This window comes from Hypomesus transpacificus, chromosome 25, assembly GCF_021917145.1.
Source record: "Hypomesus transpacificus isolate Combined female chromosome 25, fHypTra1, whole genome shotgun sequence".
Classification (NCBI taxonomy): domain Eukaryota; kingdom Metazoa; phylum Chordata; class Actinopteri; order Osmeriformes; family Osmeridae; genus Hypomesus; species Hypomesus transpacificus.
The window spans coordinates 5,284,360-5,299,040 of NC_061084.1; the positions used below are offsets into that span (position 1 = coordinate 5,284,360).

Genomic DNA, 14,681 nt, shown 5'->3' on the forward strand with positions numbered 1-14,681 from the left:
CAAAAGGGACTCAAAGCAAACCTGCTGGCACGACACAGGAGGCCCAGGGGACCTAATGTACACGCAAGGCCGTACATCCGATACGGTGGTCAAATGAGATGTGCCTATTCTTCCAGACCTAAGTTAGAGCCCTTGTAATCCTGGTAAAAACCCACGTAATTATTTTATGAATGACCAATTAACTGGGTGCGAGATGTAATAATCCATTCATTTACAATGTATTATATTTGTCACAAATCATTGAAACTAAATGTGGAAACGATTAATTTGTTTGTTGAAAGGACGGAAGACGACAGCGCATTGTGGGGGGTGGCATCTAAACTACATGGAGCAGCGTAACCAATAAGCATTCAGACTGTAACCACGAGGCATTTGTTTTGTTGTTTATTTCATTTTCAACATCTTAAAGGATTCTCCATTAATGTTGCACAGCTTGTACTAAACAAGCAAAATCTGTTTTGTTTTCTATCTAAAGAACTGATTTGGCAACCACATTTTATTTTTGTTATCCAATTAATAACAGTGAAAAACATTGGAAATAAAAATGAGTACAAGAGTATGAAAAACACTTGTTACAGCAACTGTTTGACATACCAGTATATGTATTTAGACATTTTCTGAAGACAAAATACATAACAATATTCTGTCAAGTGCCTGGCAACACAGTGATTAGTTTGGAAAGGAGTCTCCCTTTATACGAGAATTACGACATTCTTTTTATGTTGAAAAATCCCAGCTAAAAAGAAAAACTGCGAAGACCAGTTAAGTTGGTGATGCTAGTGACCAGCTTAAAACCATTTCATACTGTTGGTTGTGTTCTAGTGCTTTTCGTCCACCCGTTTTGAAGACTGTACTCCATCTTCAAAACTGTACTTCGGTACTCCTTTTAACTGTGAAGTTATTAGGTGGCCCATAGAATGGTGATTCACACCATAACCAAAGTACAACATTTCACATCTTGGTAGCCTAATGGTGTTCCCCATTTTTACATTAAAGCTACCTTTAGTAGACAGTATCCCATTGCCTATTGTACATGATAATACTGTAGCATGGCTTACAAACGGACCCAATATGCACAGTGTATGTAGGTGTGCATATGAGTGATCGATTTACTGTTCATTACGAGGGTTTAGCTGGTAAAAATGTCAGGGTAACTCCAAATGGCTACACTGGTCAAGCTGATGAACTAGCCACATAACCAGTTTAACCAGCCTAGACAGTCAGCAGACCAAACACTGGTCTGAGCAGTTCTTTTCAGCAGGGTTTAATGAGGGGGAAAATCTATCTTACAATTATTATCACTATTATAATACCATTTTCTATACATTTATAAAATCATAGTTATTTTCAACAATGCTTAATTCTTTGCTTCTTATTCTTCATTTTAAGTACACTTACAAACAAAATTGTTATTCAAGTCACTCACACAGTAAATTCCATAATTTTTTGGTGTCAAAACACACACTTGCATATGTACGAACTTGTCAGACCACCAAGTCTATCTAAATGGATATTTTCTTCTGCAAATGAATCGGTATCACTATTTTCTGTATCACATTTTCGGTCATCAAACCACGTTCGCTTTACGGCACAATCATTTGAGCTTTTACCCTCAAAAAGTACAGTGTAAGGTAGACTGCCATCTTCAAACCCAAACACAACAGCCTACGCCATTGTTCCTAACTTGGCAGAAACAGGTTATGCTATTTATTCTCTCATGGGCTGAATATTACATATTGAATTTGATTCAGATATGTCCAGTATCAGCATAGGAACAAAGGGGTAGGCATTGTGATGGTCTGAATTCCAGCTTTACGTTCAATGGGTTTGATTACCTCCCCCCCAACTTCCATTTTGTGAGTTTGGTACGATCTGTCTGTTTGTGATGTTTGGGAACCAACTAAAATGAGAGGCCATCTTGAAACTATGTTTCACTACAAAAGCACAACAAATAAAATATATCTAAAAGTTAATTGCACCATCGTAGAATTTCCATGAGCATAGACTACACAAAACTAAATCAAGGCCCTGGTTTGCAAACCAATAGCTATGTTGAAAACAGTGACAAAAATGAAACAGATACAGTATTCTAGGCCCCTGCTTGATTTGTGTGATAGCAGGTGTGTAATGGTGGCAGTACTTCCTTGTGATTCATAAAGCCTCAGGCGGAAGAACAGATATGCCCTCGTACACGCAAACACGCTCACAAAACACTGGATCCTTCAGATCATTAGTTAAAGACACTAATTGAGAGAAAATAAAAATCTGGAGGAAATAAAGAAGAAAAAAGAACCTCTCACGATTTTTTGAAGGCCACCGGTCAGTGTTTTTTTTAATAACATTTACTATATTAACTATATATCAGCCAGAGTTCACCCCCTTTAAAAGAAGAATGGGTGTGGCCTAGAAGCAAGACTGTGGATGAGGAGAGGACACTACAGTATGTCTCACGGGTGGAGAAAGCGCTATCGGCACAACATGGTGTATGGGAAGGAGGGTCGACCGCCCCCTCCTCTTCTCTTCACCGAGAGAGAGGGCGTGAGGGAGGGAAGGGATGACTGTTACTGAGAGCGCCGGGCCCTGTTCCATTTTGGTCTCTGGTCCCTTTGTCTGTATGCGATCGGAGTGGCGTCAGCTTCATTCAGCTCTTCTGATAGGAAAAGCTTCAACTGTCTTACCTTGCATTTTTCCCAGGGGCCCCGTTCCAATATGGCGCAAAGAGAGAGGAGGGCGGGCTAGGGACCGAAATAGAACCGGGAGGATTCCCTGATCCCCCCCCCCCAAATGGGACCAGACTGGACTGCACAGCCTCCATCCTTGAGATCTCTTAGAACAGAGAGCCAACCATCAGCGTTTGGGGGGGGTAGGTGGGGTGTGAAAAGCATTTCGACGAAGCCAGCTTTGGTCTGGGGCACCTGTCCAGTCTAAGCAGGGTGAGGTCAGTAGATCTGGGGGCAGTCATCCCAGCTGCTGCCCTCCTTGGCCTCCCAGTAGCCTCCCTTATAGATGTGAGTGGGTTCACCGGTGGTGGGGTCTTCACAGTGCTCGAACCACAAGGCCTTGTAGTTGTCCTGGTGAGTGCCTGATGATGCAACAAAACTAGCTTTAGTACTTCTGAGAACAATTGAATGGTGTGTTTTAAGGAGAAGGAGACAGAATAGTGAGTGCTCAGCTAAAAGAAGTTGCACACAAGAACCCAGTGAGGCCACAGAAAAGTGAATGTGGAAAGAAATAGAAGAAAAGAGGAAGAGGAAGAGCGAAAGGCAAAAGAGGAATACTTGCTTTTCTGAGAGGAGTCAGTAAAAGAGTCCTCATCGATGGCTTTTGGGAGAGAAAAGGGGTCACACACAAAAGTCGTTTTTGGGTTCCTCCCTTCAATTCAACTCTTACTAATGAAACAAGACCGAAAAAAAACAAAAAAACAAGAGGACTCGAAAGAGAGCGACGGCATGCAAAGCGGTCTCCGGCTTACCCTCTTCCGATTGGCTGGCAGTGCGCTGGCTGGCCGCCTCGCGCTCCCTCTCTCGGCGGACGCCGCGCTGCTTCTCCTCCAGCCTCTGCTTCTCGGCGTTGGCCTCCTCCCACCGCCCCGCCTCCATCAGCCGCTGGTCGGGGCGCCGGCGGCTGTCGGTAGGGGCCACGCCCTCCTCCATCTCGTTCAGGGTCAATGCCAGAGAGGTGAAGAAGTACATGGTCTCCGCCGCCTCACTGCAGGACGACAAGGAGGACAACGCCAGTGAGCCCCAACAGTGTCGAGAGTTTGGGCCTCTCCGTTAGAAAATTGGACCAGCAGCTTGGCCCTTTGGTGCCCAAAAATAGGAAGGCATCTTCGAATGACATGCCACTCAAGTCAAACGTGGCCCACCGACACGATGATTAAACCTCACACGTGATCACATGAGAACTAGAAAGTTGACAAAGAGGTGCGAGGGAGACGCTAACTCAAACCGCCCTGTCAGAGAGGAGACACACACACCCATATAGTCGGTACTCACGGCAATGTGTTCTTCTTCCACAGCTCCCTGGCTTTGAGGGTCTGGTAGACCGTCTTCTGTTTGCCTTCTGTGCCGTTCTCTCCTCCCTTGCTGCTCTGCATCACCCTGGAGAACTCCAACTTCTCATCCCAGGTCCCAGACAGCACATAGTGGGCCTTGCCATCCTTGTCCGTCACCACACCAGTCACCTGCATGGCGGGGGGGGGAGGGTGGAGACAGAGAGAGAGAGAGACAGAGAGACAGAGAGACAGAGACAGAGAGAGAGAGAGAGGAGAGTGAAAGTGTGAGCGAACAGAAGGTAGAAGGAGGTGGGGTGGGGGAATTTCTTAAATGGATGTTAAACATCCATCCACACCAGAACAGCTCCTGTTCGGGTCGGTGTTTCCAAGATGGCGTCTGTGTCTCCTACCTTTCTGGCCACGTCTCTGGAGAAGTAGCTGTAAGGGGCGAACTTGAGGTGGCAGCGGTCCCCTGTGGTGTGGTTCACCACATCTATCTCTCCCGACTAACAGTGAAAAGACAAAAACAAAAACTTTCGTTCATGATAAATACCTACATTTTTGGCATGATACATTTCTTCATTGATTGAGTTTTAATCGGAAAGGGTTTGTCATACCTGGTCGATCCACAGTTTGCCCACTATGATGTTGTGGACCGTGGTGGTCACTTTTTTCCAGGTGTAGTGATTATTGCCCTTCTCAAAGATGGCATGGATGGTTCCTATACAAAGAAGAATCTCAAAATCCTGAACCTAATCATGATTCCTCCCCCAATATGTGGACAATTCTCCCTTAAAACTGTATAAAAAATTCATTCAAATAAAATAAAAATACACTTTTCTCAACAAACAGCATAAAAATCTCATTACCATCTATACCTAACATGTCCATCCCGTAAAGCTCTAAACCCCGCCCCTTTTCCATGAAAGCTTTGATTGACGGGTATAAATCCCATCCTTTTTCAACCTTAAGGCTGAAAGCTATAAATCCCACCCCCTCCCTGCCCAACATGACACTTAAGCCATGATTAACGAGTATAAATCCCATCCTTATTCAACCTAAAGGCTGAAAGCGATGAAAACCCTTCCTACCCAATATGACACTAAAGCCACGATTGATAAGTATGCAGCCCCGCTCTTTCTCTCTCGCTCACCTAATGGCATGATTGACAGGTATTTGCCCCTGAACTTGCTGGCGACAGCAATCTCCTGCCTCAGGATCCAGCCTCGGTCGGAGATCACATGATGCGCCGCCGCCGGGGGATGATGACTCACCTGGAAGGGAGAACGAACCAAAAAAAATCCCTCAACAACCGCAACCCCACATCTCAGATGAACACAGAATAACCTCCTACTGACCAGGGAGAGAATCCCTGAATGCCACGGCTAGTCTGCCCTCATGGAAGGCGTGATTAAGGTTTGGAGCACTCCTGTCCGATCATGGGATTTGAAGCTTTAATACCTCGCGTGGGACTAATCTTATTTTCCACAATACACATTTTATCGGATTGCCCCGCCTCATTCCCTCGGTCAGAAGGCGATAGCTCGCTGTGCCCATCTCGATACCCTCCCCTCTCCATTCAATTCAAGCCACTTTGCGGATTCCCAACGGGAGGCGGTGACCTCGTCTCCCCGTCTCCCCTCCGCCTCACCTGCTCACACAGCGAGCGGTAGCCGCTCTCTCTCCGGCGGTCCAGCTCGTACGTCTCGCCCAGCAGGGGGTTGAAGGGCTTGCCGGTGCGGTGCACCGTGGTTGAGTAGGAGGACACGGAGAAGGCCGCCACGTAGCACAGCTGCTCCAGGGAGCTCTGGCACTTGGCCGCCTTGTCCAGCAGCTCGTAGTACTCCAGGTCCTCGGACAGGCGCTGGAGCATGGAGATGGGCTCGTTGAAGTTCACCTGCGGGGGGAGGGAGAAACGATATGAGTGGGGGTGAGAGGCGGCGGGGGGGGGGGGGGGCCTGATACCATCAGATTTAAGACATGATCCCCTTTCAATCACATCAGATCTAAATGTAGGGAGGGAAGTGTCTGCAGTTTTTTTTTTTTTTTTTATGTTTTCCCTGACGTTACATGTTACACTTCTGCTTTCATGCGGGTACGTCCTCTACTCTGGGTTCTCCTGTTCCTGCTCTTAGAATCCTTGCTTTGGATTTTCACCGGCAGCCCTTCTTCCCTTTCCCCTCCAGTGACTTTCGCCACTCACCAGACGGCCATTGTGAATTGCAATGTGTTCTTAACGACTTGCCTGGTTCAATAAAAGGTTCAATGAAAATGAATCAAACAATGAGACGTGCTAACGGGGTCCCTCTCGCGGCTGTGTGCGGGGCTGGTTCCCTGGCAGAGCGTGTGATGTTGAGGAGAGAAGCGTGTGGTACTGACAGGCATGGGGATCTTGGACAGCTCCTTGCCGATGCAGTTCTTCATGATGCTCCACAGGTTCAGAGAGTAATTAGGCTTGTCGGGGATTCGGGTCCGCCTTTTCCTCACTGGCTCCAGCTCCTGAGACTCCTGATTGATCGCCAGCGGCTGCTCGTCAAGCTGTCAACCAATGAATAGGGACGAGAGACGGTTGCTATGATTGTGAAAGACTGTATTTGGTATATCCCAATGCAAAGATGTTGATGTACAGTAGATATCTACTCGTTGAATTTGAACAGAAGAGAGGAGGTTGAACGGTCCACTTACAGACTGATCATCAGAGCACATTTCACTGTTGAAACCACTGACGTTACTACTCGACCTCCTGAAGGAAAAACAGAGAAAAACATGAGATTCAGGACAGGATGTCCGATAAATAACCATGACTGAAATGACATTAAGTAGGGATGGGGATCGATACCCGGTTCTCTAAGGACCCGGTTCCAAATTTCTCAAAACCCGAAGATCAATAAGTTCCGAGCTTATCGATACCGCTATCGAGACTAGGTAGGCTAATATTATGTAACTTGTCTCAAGTCATGTCATTTAAATCTAATCACTGATGCACAAACATACATCGATTGTCTAATGAAATTACTAAATTCAATAGAATGGCCTGCCAAACGCCTTCAAACTGAAAGAAGAATTTAATTGGCTCATGCCCTACTTCGCTTTATTTCTCATTTTGTTGCTAGCTACGATGGCTGAACGTACTAAACAGTCAAAGGCTTGACTGCATTTTAATACAGCCAAAGTTAAGGACGAAGCAACTTGTTTGAAGATTTTTTTTTTTGTAAGGGGGCGGGGCGGGAATACTACTGCAATGAATAAGCACCTCAACATTTAGTCATTTAGCAGACGCTCTTATCCAAAGCGACTTACAGTAAGTACAGGGACATTCCCCCGAGGCAAGTAGGGTGAATGCCTTGCCCAAGGACACAACCTCCATTAGGCGCAGCCGGGAATCGAACTGGTAACCTTCAGATTTCTAGCCCAATTCCCTAACCGCTCAGCCACCTGACTCCACTTCAACATTGTGCAAAGGTAAAATGTATTAGTCTTTGAGAAGCAACGGTGCCAACCAGCTGCCGGACAATCCTCCTCCTCCACCCAACGTATGCATAGTGAGCGCACCCCAACTTCGTAGCAAATATCAATCGTGGCAGTAATAAGCCTCAATAATAATAGCCAGGGCTCTACAGTGCAACTTTTCCACTCGCATATGCCCCTAAAATTGTATGCGTGAGCGAACCAGATTTCTTTTTAACAAGCACAGTCGGAGTGTGAGTAAAGACTAGCCTCCCCCCCCTCACTGCTGATCATTTAAAACATAGTCACCAGGAGCATGGCTCTGTGGGCTGCTTAAACATCTTGTTAAACAATAACAGAGACAGAACAAAATAGGGATGAGATAAGGAAGGTTTGGGTTTGGTTAGCTGGTCATTTAGCTAGATCAGGTGCCTTTTGTTGAAACGTGAACTTTTCATAAAGTCTTGAACAATGGCAGCTTGTCAATGTCACTTTTTGTCAAACAACCAATCACAGTCATTATCCTACTCATCCGTGTTGTGGATAGTACATCTGTAGTGGACAAATGTAGATTTAGCCAGAGCCAGGATCCATTGTGCCAATATGTGCTCCTTTTATCCAGCCTCCTCCTGAGAGCAACACGTTCCTCTTGTTCTATTTGATATCTGTTTTACTTCAGTTGTTCTTAATGTTGTTCAGTAATCTTGTTTACATAAAGAGCGTCGTGGGTTGTGTGGGTGCTGATTTGTGTTTAACATTTGCCAAATTCATTCATTTAGATAGTGGTTAGCTTAAGCTCACCCCAGAAAAGTATTGATAGTGTATCGATAAAGACTCGGATCGGTAAGCAGTCTCGAAAATTGTATTGACACCGATACAAATTAACGACCCCTATCGCTAACATTAAGTGGCTTGGAATTACATTACTTGCACAATTAGGAATTAATTTTTTGGCGGGTATATATACATTTTTTTATCATGTAGTCTGATAGTAAATAAGTAATTTTTTCTATCTTATTCTACACTTGGGTAAGTGCTATAAACTTTATGATATGATTACGAAATATGATCAAAGTTTGTATTCAAGATGATCCCAATCTACTCCCAATCTGACTGTCATAAAGTACAAAGCCAAAGATGGATTAACAAGAACAATGACATGTTGTATTGAATCTGATGCTAGGCTGCTTGTAAGTAAATAAGAGCATAGAGAACAGTAAACCTAGATTGAAAGATCAAAATCAATTTAGAAAGGACATTAAGATCAGATATGATCATCATATAGAGGATATGTTGGGGGATAGTTAGTAATATTACATTTATTGAACATAAGAACCAATTATATATTTTATGGGCTGTACTGGTAGTGGTCTACACAGGGCTGTACTGGTAGTGGTCTACACAGGGCTGTACTGGTAGTGGTCTACACAGGGCTGTACTGGTAGTGGTCTACAAAGGGCTGTACTGGTGGTGGTCTACACAGGGCTGTACTGGTGGTGGTCTACACAGGGCTGTACTGGTGGTGGTCTACACAGGGCTGTACTGGTAGCGGTCCACGTACTTGTGGAAATGAGGATCTGCAGGCACGGTGATAAACTCTGGAGCCTCCTCCATGGCGTCGAAAAACTCGTTGTCATCGTCCTCATCGCTCCCCTCTCCCTTGCCCGAGACCGAACCTGGGAAGGCAGGAGAACACAGACATGAATCGGCTGCGTTAGCTTTTGAACCACTGCCCTGCATGAGGCCAGCATCCACTGATACTACTGCCTTGACTGAATGCCCTCCGTGAAGTCAGTGATGAGAAGTCAGGTCGCCCTCCTGGGGTCTCTCACCCTTGCTGTCCGCGGAGGGGTTGACCTGCGAGGCTCCCCGGAAGGCTCTCTCCAGGTTGTTGTGCTGCTTGGCCAGCTGCTCCAGGGTCTCCTCCAGCCTCACCCTCTGGTCCCTCTCCGCCTGCAGAGCCTTCTGCCAGCGCTTGCTGTGGCCCTGAGCCAGGGCCAGGAAGTCTCGGCACGCCTGAGGGAGGAATACATATGTGAGGATGCTGTTCATTGACTACAGCTCTGCATTCAACACCATCATCCCCTCCAGACTGGTCTCCAAGCTTGTGGACCTGGGACTAAGCACCTCCCTCTGCAAGTGGATCTTCCACTTCCTGACGGGGGGGCCACAGGTGGTGAGAATCGGTGACCGCACCTCATCCGTTCTGATCACCAACACAGGCACCCCCCAGGGCTGTGTGCTCAGCCCTCTCCTGTTCTCCTTGTTCACCCACGACTGTGCGGCAACGCGCAGCTCCAACCTCCTTGTCAAGTTTGCTGACGACACAACCATCGTGGGCCTCATCTCTGACAGTGACGAGTCAGCCTACAGAGAGGAGGTTGACACCCTGACATCATGGTGTCAGGACAATAACCTCTCTCTTAACATCAGCAAGACCAAGGAGATGATTGTGGACTATAGGAGGCGGCAGGAGGAGGAGCATGCACCCCTACTCATCAATGGATCGGAAGTGGAGAAGGTCAGCTGCTTCAAGTTCCTCGGGTGAACATCAGCAATGACCTCACCTGGTCTGTTCACACGGACAAGGTGGTCAAAGCGGCCCGTAAGCGCTTCTTCTTCCTGAGGACACTGAAGAAGTTTGGTATGGACTCAGTCATCCTCACTAACTTTTACAGATGCACTATAGAGAGCATTCTGACTGGTTGTATCACAGTGTGGTATGGGAGCTGCACAGACCGGGACCGCAAGGCCCTGCGAAGTGTGGTCCGTTCTGCTGAGTTCATCATCGGCAGGAAGCTCCCAGCCCTACAGGACACCTACAACACACGTTGCCTAAGGAAATCCGGCAGGATTCTAAGAGACTGTTCCCACCCATCCTTCAGTCTCTTTACCCCGTTGCCTTCTGGCAGGCGTTACCGCAGCATCCGGTCGCGCACACGCAGACTGGACAACAGTTTCTACCCAAGGGCCATCAGGCTTCTGAATGGACACTGATATGGACATTGTTTTTCTGCACACTAGTCACTTATACACTGTCACTTTCAGCTAGTGGTTGCTCTATCAGTAACTTGCACTACTGTACCTCACTGTACCTCGCCAACAGGCTCCTGTATGGTCATTGACATTGCACTATTGTACTGTACTCCACTTAGGTTAGAATAGGTTATAGGGTTGGAACAGGTTTCTTGTGCATTTAGGGTTAGTATAGTGTACTATCTATTGTTATCTGTAATTTAGGAAGTTTTAGTATTAGTGTTAGTATAGTCGATATTTATTGCTATCTGTATATGTAGGAAGTTTCACTTATTTAAGCTCAGCATTGATGTAAATTGTGTTCCGTGTACTTATATGTTATGTTATGCCAGGTGCTTGCGTTGTCTTGTCTTAAGAATTTCAGTGCCCAGTCTAACCTTGTGTTGTTCTGTGTACCTGACAATAAAAGACTTGAACTTGAAAGGAACCCGCGGTGAGAAACGTTACCGAAACATCGTCGATAACTCAATAACTCTGGAAACCCCCGTCTTCGGGGAGAGGGAATTACTGGGAACGTTACACCGATACATGATACAAGAATGACACTTGATAGCCGTGGAAACAGCCAAGCTGACTTGTACTTGGAGCAACAAACGTTCGCTCCTGTCCCAGGCGGTCTTGTCAAGGGTTACTAAAACGGTGCTGTGTGTGTGTGTGTGTGTGTGTGGGGGGGTCACACTCACGTTGATCATGGCGTTGGAGGTGATGCGGAACAGCGTGGCTCTCTCGGTCACCTGGCGGATCTTATCCCCCGCCTCTCCTGTCAGACGCAGGCTATCCAGCTCAGACAAAGACCTGGAGGGCAGACAGCCAATCAACACGAGGACCTCTGAAACCGGCAAGTGCCCGACCAATCCTAGCACTGATTACACAACCTATGCAGTTGTCAGTTTGTTACCTTGCCATACGATTCAAGCATACTACAAGATAAACAACAACTAGAAGTGGACAGTTCCAACAGTATTATAGTGGTTACTGCTAAGGAACGGCCTGCATATACTGGCATATTGAAATTACATTTCCTTGCATTGAAAATATGTCTGGGTAAAGACGCTACTCATCATCTGTCCCACCTCTGCTCAGAGCGTTCGACTTCAGACTGACCTCTGGAGGGCGGAGCCATGTTTGGAGATGAGGTCGTTGCACGTGCTCAGATCTTCCACCTTGCTGCCCAGTGTCCGGAGGGTGGACTGGACCTCGGAGCTCTGCGCCCCCCCGCTCTGCCCCGGCGGTGCCGAGCCGGAGGACGGGGAGAAGTCATCCCCCGAGTCGTCTGAAGGAGGGGGCGGAGGTTTGGGAAAAGGCTTGGGTTAGACGGCGCTTCGCATTTCACACTGGCAGCTCTTCGATCGCTGATCTAAGTGGAGAACTTGCAGTCCATACTTCAAGAGCATGTGAAGATGAATGCCAATGTCAAACTTCAAATACGGTATACCAAAAGTTGCCTTAAGAGCATAACTTGCAACTGCTATTTACATGAACAATAAACTAGACCCAGTCTTGATCCTTCCAGCTCCCTCTCTCATCCCCCCAGGATCTCCTACCAGACTCGGCCTGCATGCGTGCAGCCTTGGCCTTGGCCAGCTCCAGGGCGGTGATCCAGCGCTGGCGTTCCACCTCACAGCTCGCCTTCAGGTGGTACGTCTGCGCCCCGCCGTTGGAGATGACGAAGTTGCAGGCGTCGTCCACGGCAATGGTTGCCGTGGCCAGGTTGATGGTGCCCCGACACGTGTGGCCCATCTCCGCTTGGGTCCTGGTGGGATCGGAGACCAGCGCTTGTTCAGTATGGAGCTACTGATGACTGGACTCCCCCCCCCCTCCACAGGTGGTCATTTGATGGTGACAGTTTTATTTACTTAAAGAGATGATGCGGCTTGCCAACACGACTGCGAACCATGGTGGATACTAATGAAGCATTGGTTCAAAATGTGTTCGATCCCAAACATTTGACAGGCATATACAATGCATATTCCACACAATACATTATACTGTGGTGATAATGTGTTATTATAATGTTGTATTACGGTCATTTGACATTTTTAAATCATACCTGTAGTACGACAACAAGCCATTGCTCAGGACAAACCACCGCCGCTGGTATCCCTTGATGTAATTAGTCCATTTAAACACCCAGCCTTTGTATGTGTCACCAGCTGGGGTTGGAGTGGGGGTCTTTGGCTCCGACATCACTGCCCCCCTAATCACTGTACTAGGATTGGGTGACAAAGACAGAATTTGTATCAATAAACTGACTTGCATATGCAGCTATTGGATTGTGCATGTACCCTCAAAATGTATTGTCATTAGCAACGCAAGCCACTGATATATTGTCAGTGATAGAGGCAATCATTTGGTAATGTTGACTTTAAGCAAAGATCAAAGGGCAAACCTTAGTGTTGCACCACAAAAAATCTAAAGGCAATAATCAAGACCAGTTGATAGCTAATTGCTCCAACTAGCTAGCCATTATTCATAAGCCTGCACAGCAAGTCAAATACGTATAGGTAAGGTAGTTTCATGCAAGCTAAATAGTTTACAAAACAAGTAAGATTTAAATTAATAAACTATGTAACTTATGAATTACGATGTTAAGTGGCTAGTTAACAGAATAGAGAAACATAGTCTTAACAGTCAGATGTTAGGTGAAATACAAACAACCTACATAATTTACTTAACTTACAATTAATATCCTCGCAATGCTTAAAAAAAATACCACTACAGAATGTATGAACTGATACTACTGATATATTTGCAACAATGTAGCTAAAGTCAAACAACGCCAAAATTAAGGGGGGTGGGAAGGGATGATGTCTGATTGTATGGTACAGTATACGTTCCCTAGCTAATAGTTACCTACTACCATGATCGCTAGATGCGGGCGTTATACTTGACTCTCCATTGCTTAGAATAGCTAGCGCAACTAGCCTCGGTAAATGTGGGCAATGACCTTTCCTCTTTAGAAAGATAGGAAAGGTAGGTCGCTCAGTCGACAACAGTGTTCACTTAAAATTATCTGTCTACTTAATGTCACAGCACAGTAAAAATATTTGGAAAAGAATGGTTATCCTTCTATGTACTCTGACAAACAGACACTAAGGCCGTACTATACATAGCCAAATGCTAGGAAAGCTAGCAAGCTAACTATGTTTACCTTGACGTGTCCGAAATGTGAGATCAGGCAACCAGACACCCGGTGAAGTCACGGCTAACTTTGACACCCATATGCTAACAAACAAGCTGGCTAAACGCTAAAGTGTAACGTATGCATTGAACTCAAACCAAAATAGCTAACTAGATTTGCATACAGAAATGTACACCAAAAGTGCTAAATATTGTTTTAAAGCCTCATATTGCCTTAATTTCGAAATACATCTACAGGCTAGCTAGCTACATCTAACTAGACTAACGTTAGCCCGTAGGTTAACACCCGGTGCCACACTCTTCTACTTCCTCCAAGAAGTCTGGAGGAGCAATGAGTTCCTCCTGATGTCATTTTTGCTCGAAATAGTCGGTCTGGAGGTGCTAGATTGAAATATTGAAGTACAGACTAGTTCTCGCTTTTTTATAATTATTTGAAGACATCCCACATGACAAGACAACAGAAACAGACAGCTCAAATATAAGTTACTCAGATGCGGTACAGTAATGAGAATAACAGAATGAACATCAAATTGAATACAAATGTTATGGCCTGTACACTTCCATGGTTTCTTGTGTAATAAACTTGCTTGCTAGATATATGTGTTCTGTATGGCAAACTTAAGGTCCAACGTGATATTTTATGATTTCAGATTAAGTTTGTTGAGACAAAGCGTGTTTTAAAAACCTATCGTGCTTACTGTAATGAAACTAAACATTGATTAGTCTTCGGGCAGTACATCCACTAGATGGGGGTAAACTGACGTTCAATACATTTCGAACAATAATTGTTTGACGCGCGAGATATATACATTTTTGTGTTTGTAGTTTTCAATCAAATGGACTGATATTAAACTACTTGAAAGATGAAGTTAATTAAGAATGTACATTTTCAAAATAAAAATGCGACTCCGGTGGGACTCGAACCCACAACCTTTGAATTGCATTGCTAATGCCAGCCTAGAAGTCCAATGCGCTATCCATTGCGCCACGGAGCCACCTGTTGCACTGGGCGGGAACGGATCTTTTATAGCTGTTAAGAGAGATGTTATGACGTCTTCATTCA

The 14,681-nt window shown here is 45.8% G+C and overlaps 1 protein-coding gene and 1 non-coding gene across 4 annotated transcripts; both read right to left on the bottom strand.

Moving 5' to 3' along the window:
* Positions 1–370: 370 nt before the first annotated feature.
* LOC124487037 (oxysterol-binding protein 1-like) lies at positions 371–13,932 on the bottom strand. 3 transcript variants are annotated; one of them, XM_047049044.1, is made up of 17 exons: positions 13,629–13,932; positions 12,528–12,681; positions 12,022–12,230; positions 11,582–11,750; positions 11,161–11,272; positions 9,274–9,457; positions 9,003–9,117; positions 6,680–6,737; positions 6,374–6,532; positions 5,646–5,891; positions 5,148–5,268; positions 4,612–4,715; positions 4,405–4,500; positions 3,996–4,183; positions 3,473–3,708; positions 3,283–3,321; positions 371–3,082 (listed from the first exon to the last, which is right to left on the bottom strand). In XM_047049044.1, the coding sequence occupies exons 2-17, from the start codon at positions 12,662–12,664 to the stop codon at positions 2,940–2,942; spliced, it is 2,316 nt and encodes a 771-aa protein (XP_046905000.1). In that variant the 5' UTR covers positions 12,665–12,681; positions 13,629–13,932; the 3' UTR covers positions 371–2,939. The 3 variants fall into 3 exon arrangements, with proteins under 3 accessions (XP_046905000.1, XP_046904999.1, XP_046905001.1); XM_047049043.1 differs by having other exon boundaries at positions 12,528–12,686; XM_047049045.1 differs by lacking the exon at positions 3,283–3,321 and having other exon boundaries at positions 12,528–12,686.
* A 589-nt stretch (positions 13,933–14,521) lies between these two features.
* Positions 14,522–14,613, bottom strand: trnar-ucu. The gene is given in 2 exon segments: positions 14,522–14,557; positions 14,577–14,613. It is a non-coding gene; the product is annotated as a tRNA-Arg (tRNA).
* Between the last annotated feature and the right edge of the window lie 68 nt (positions 14,614–14,681).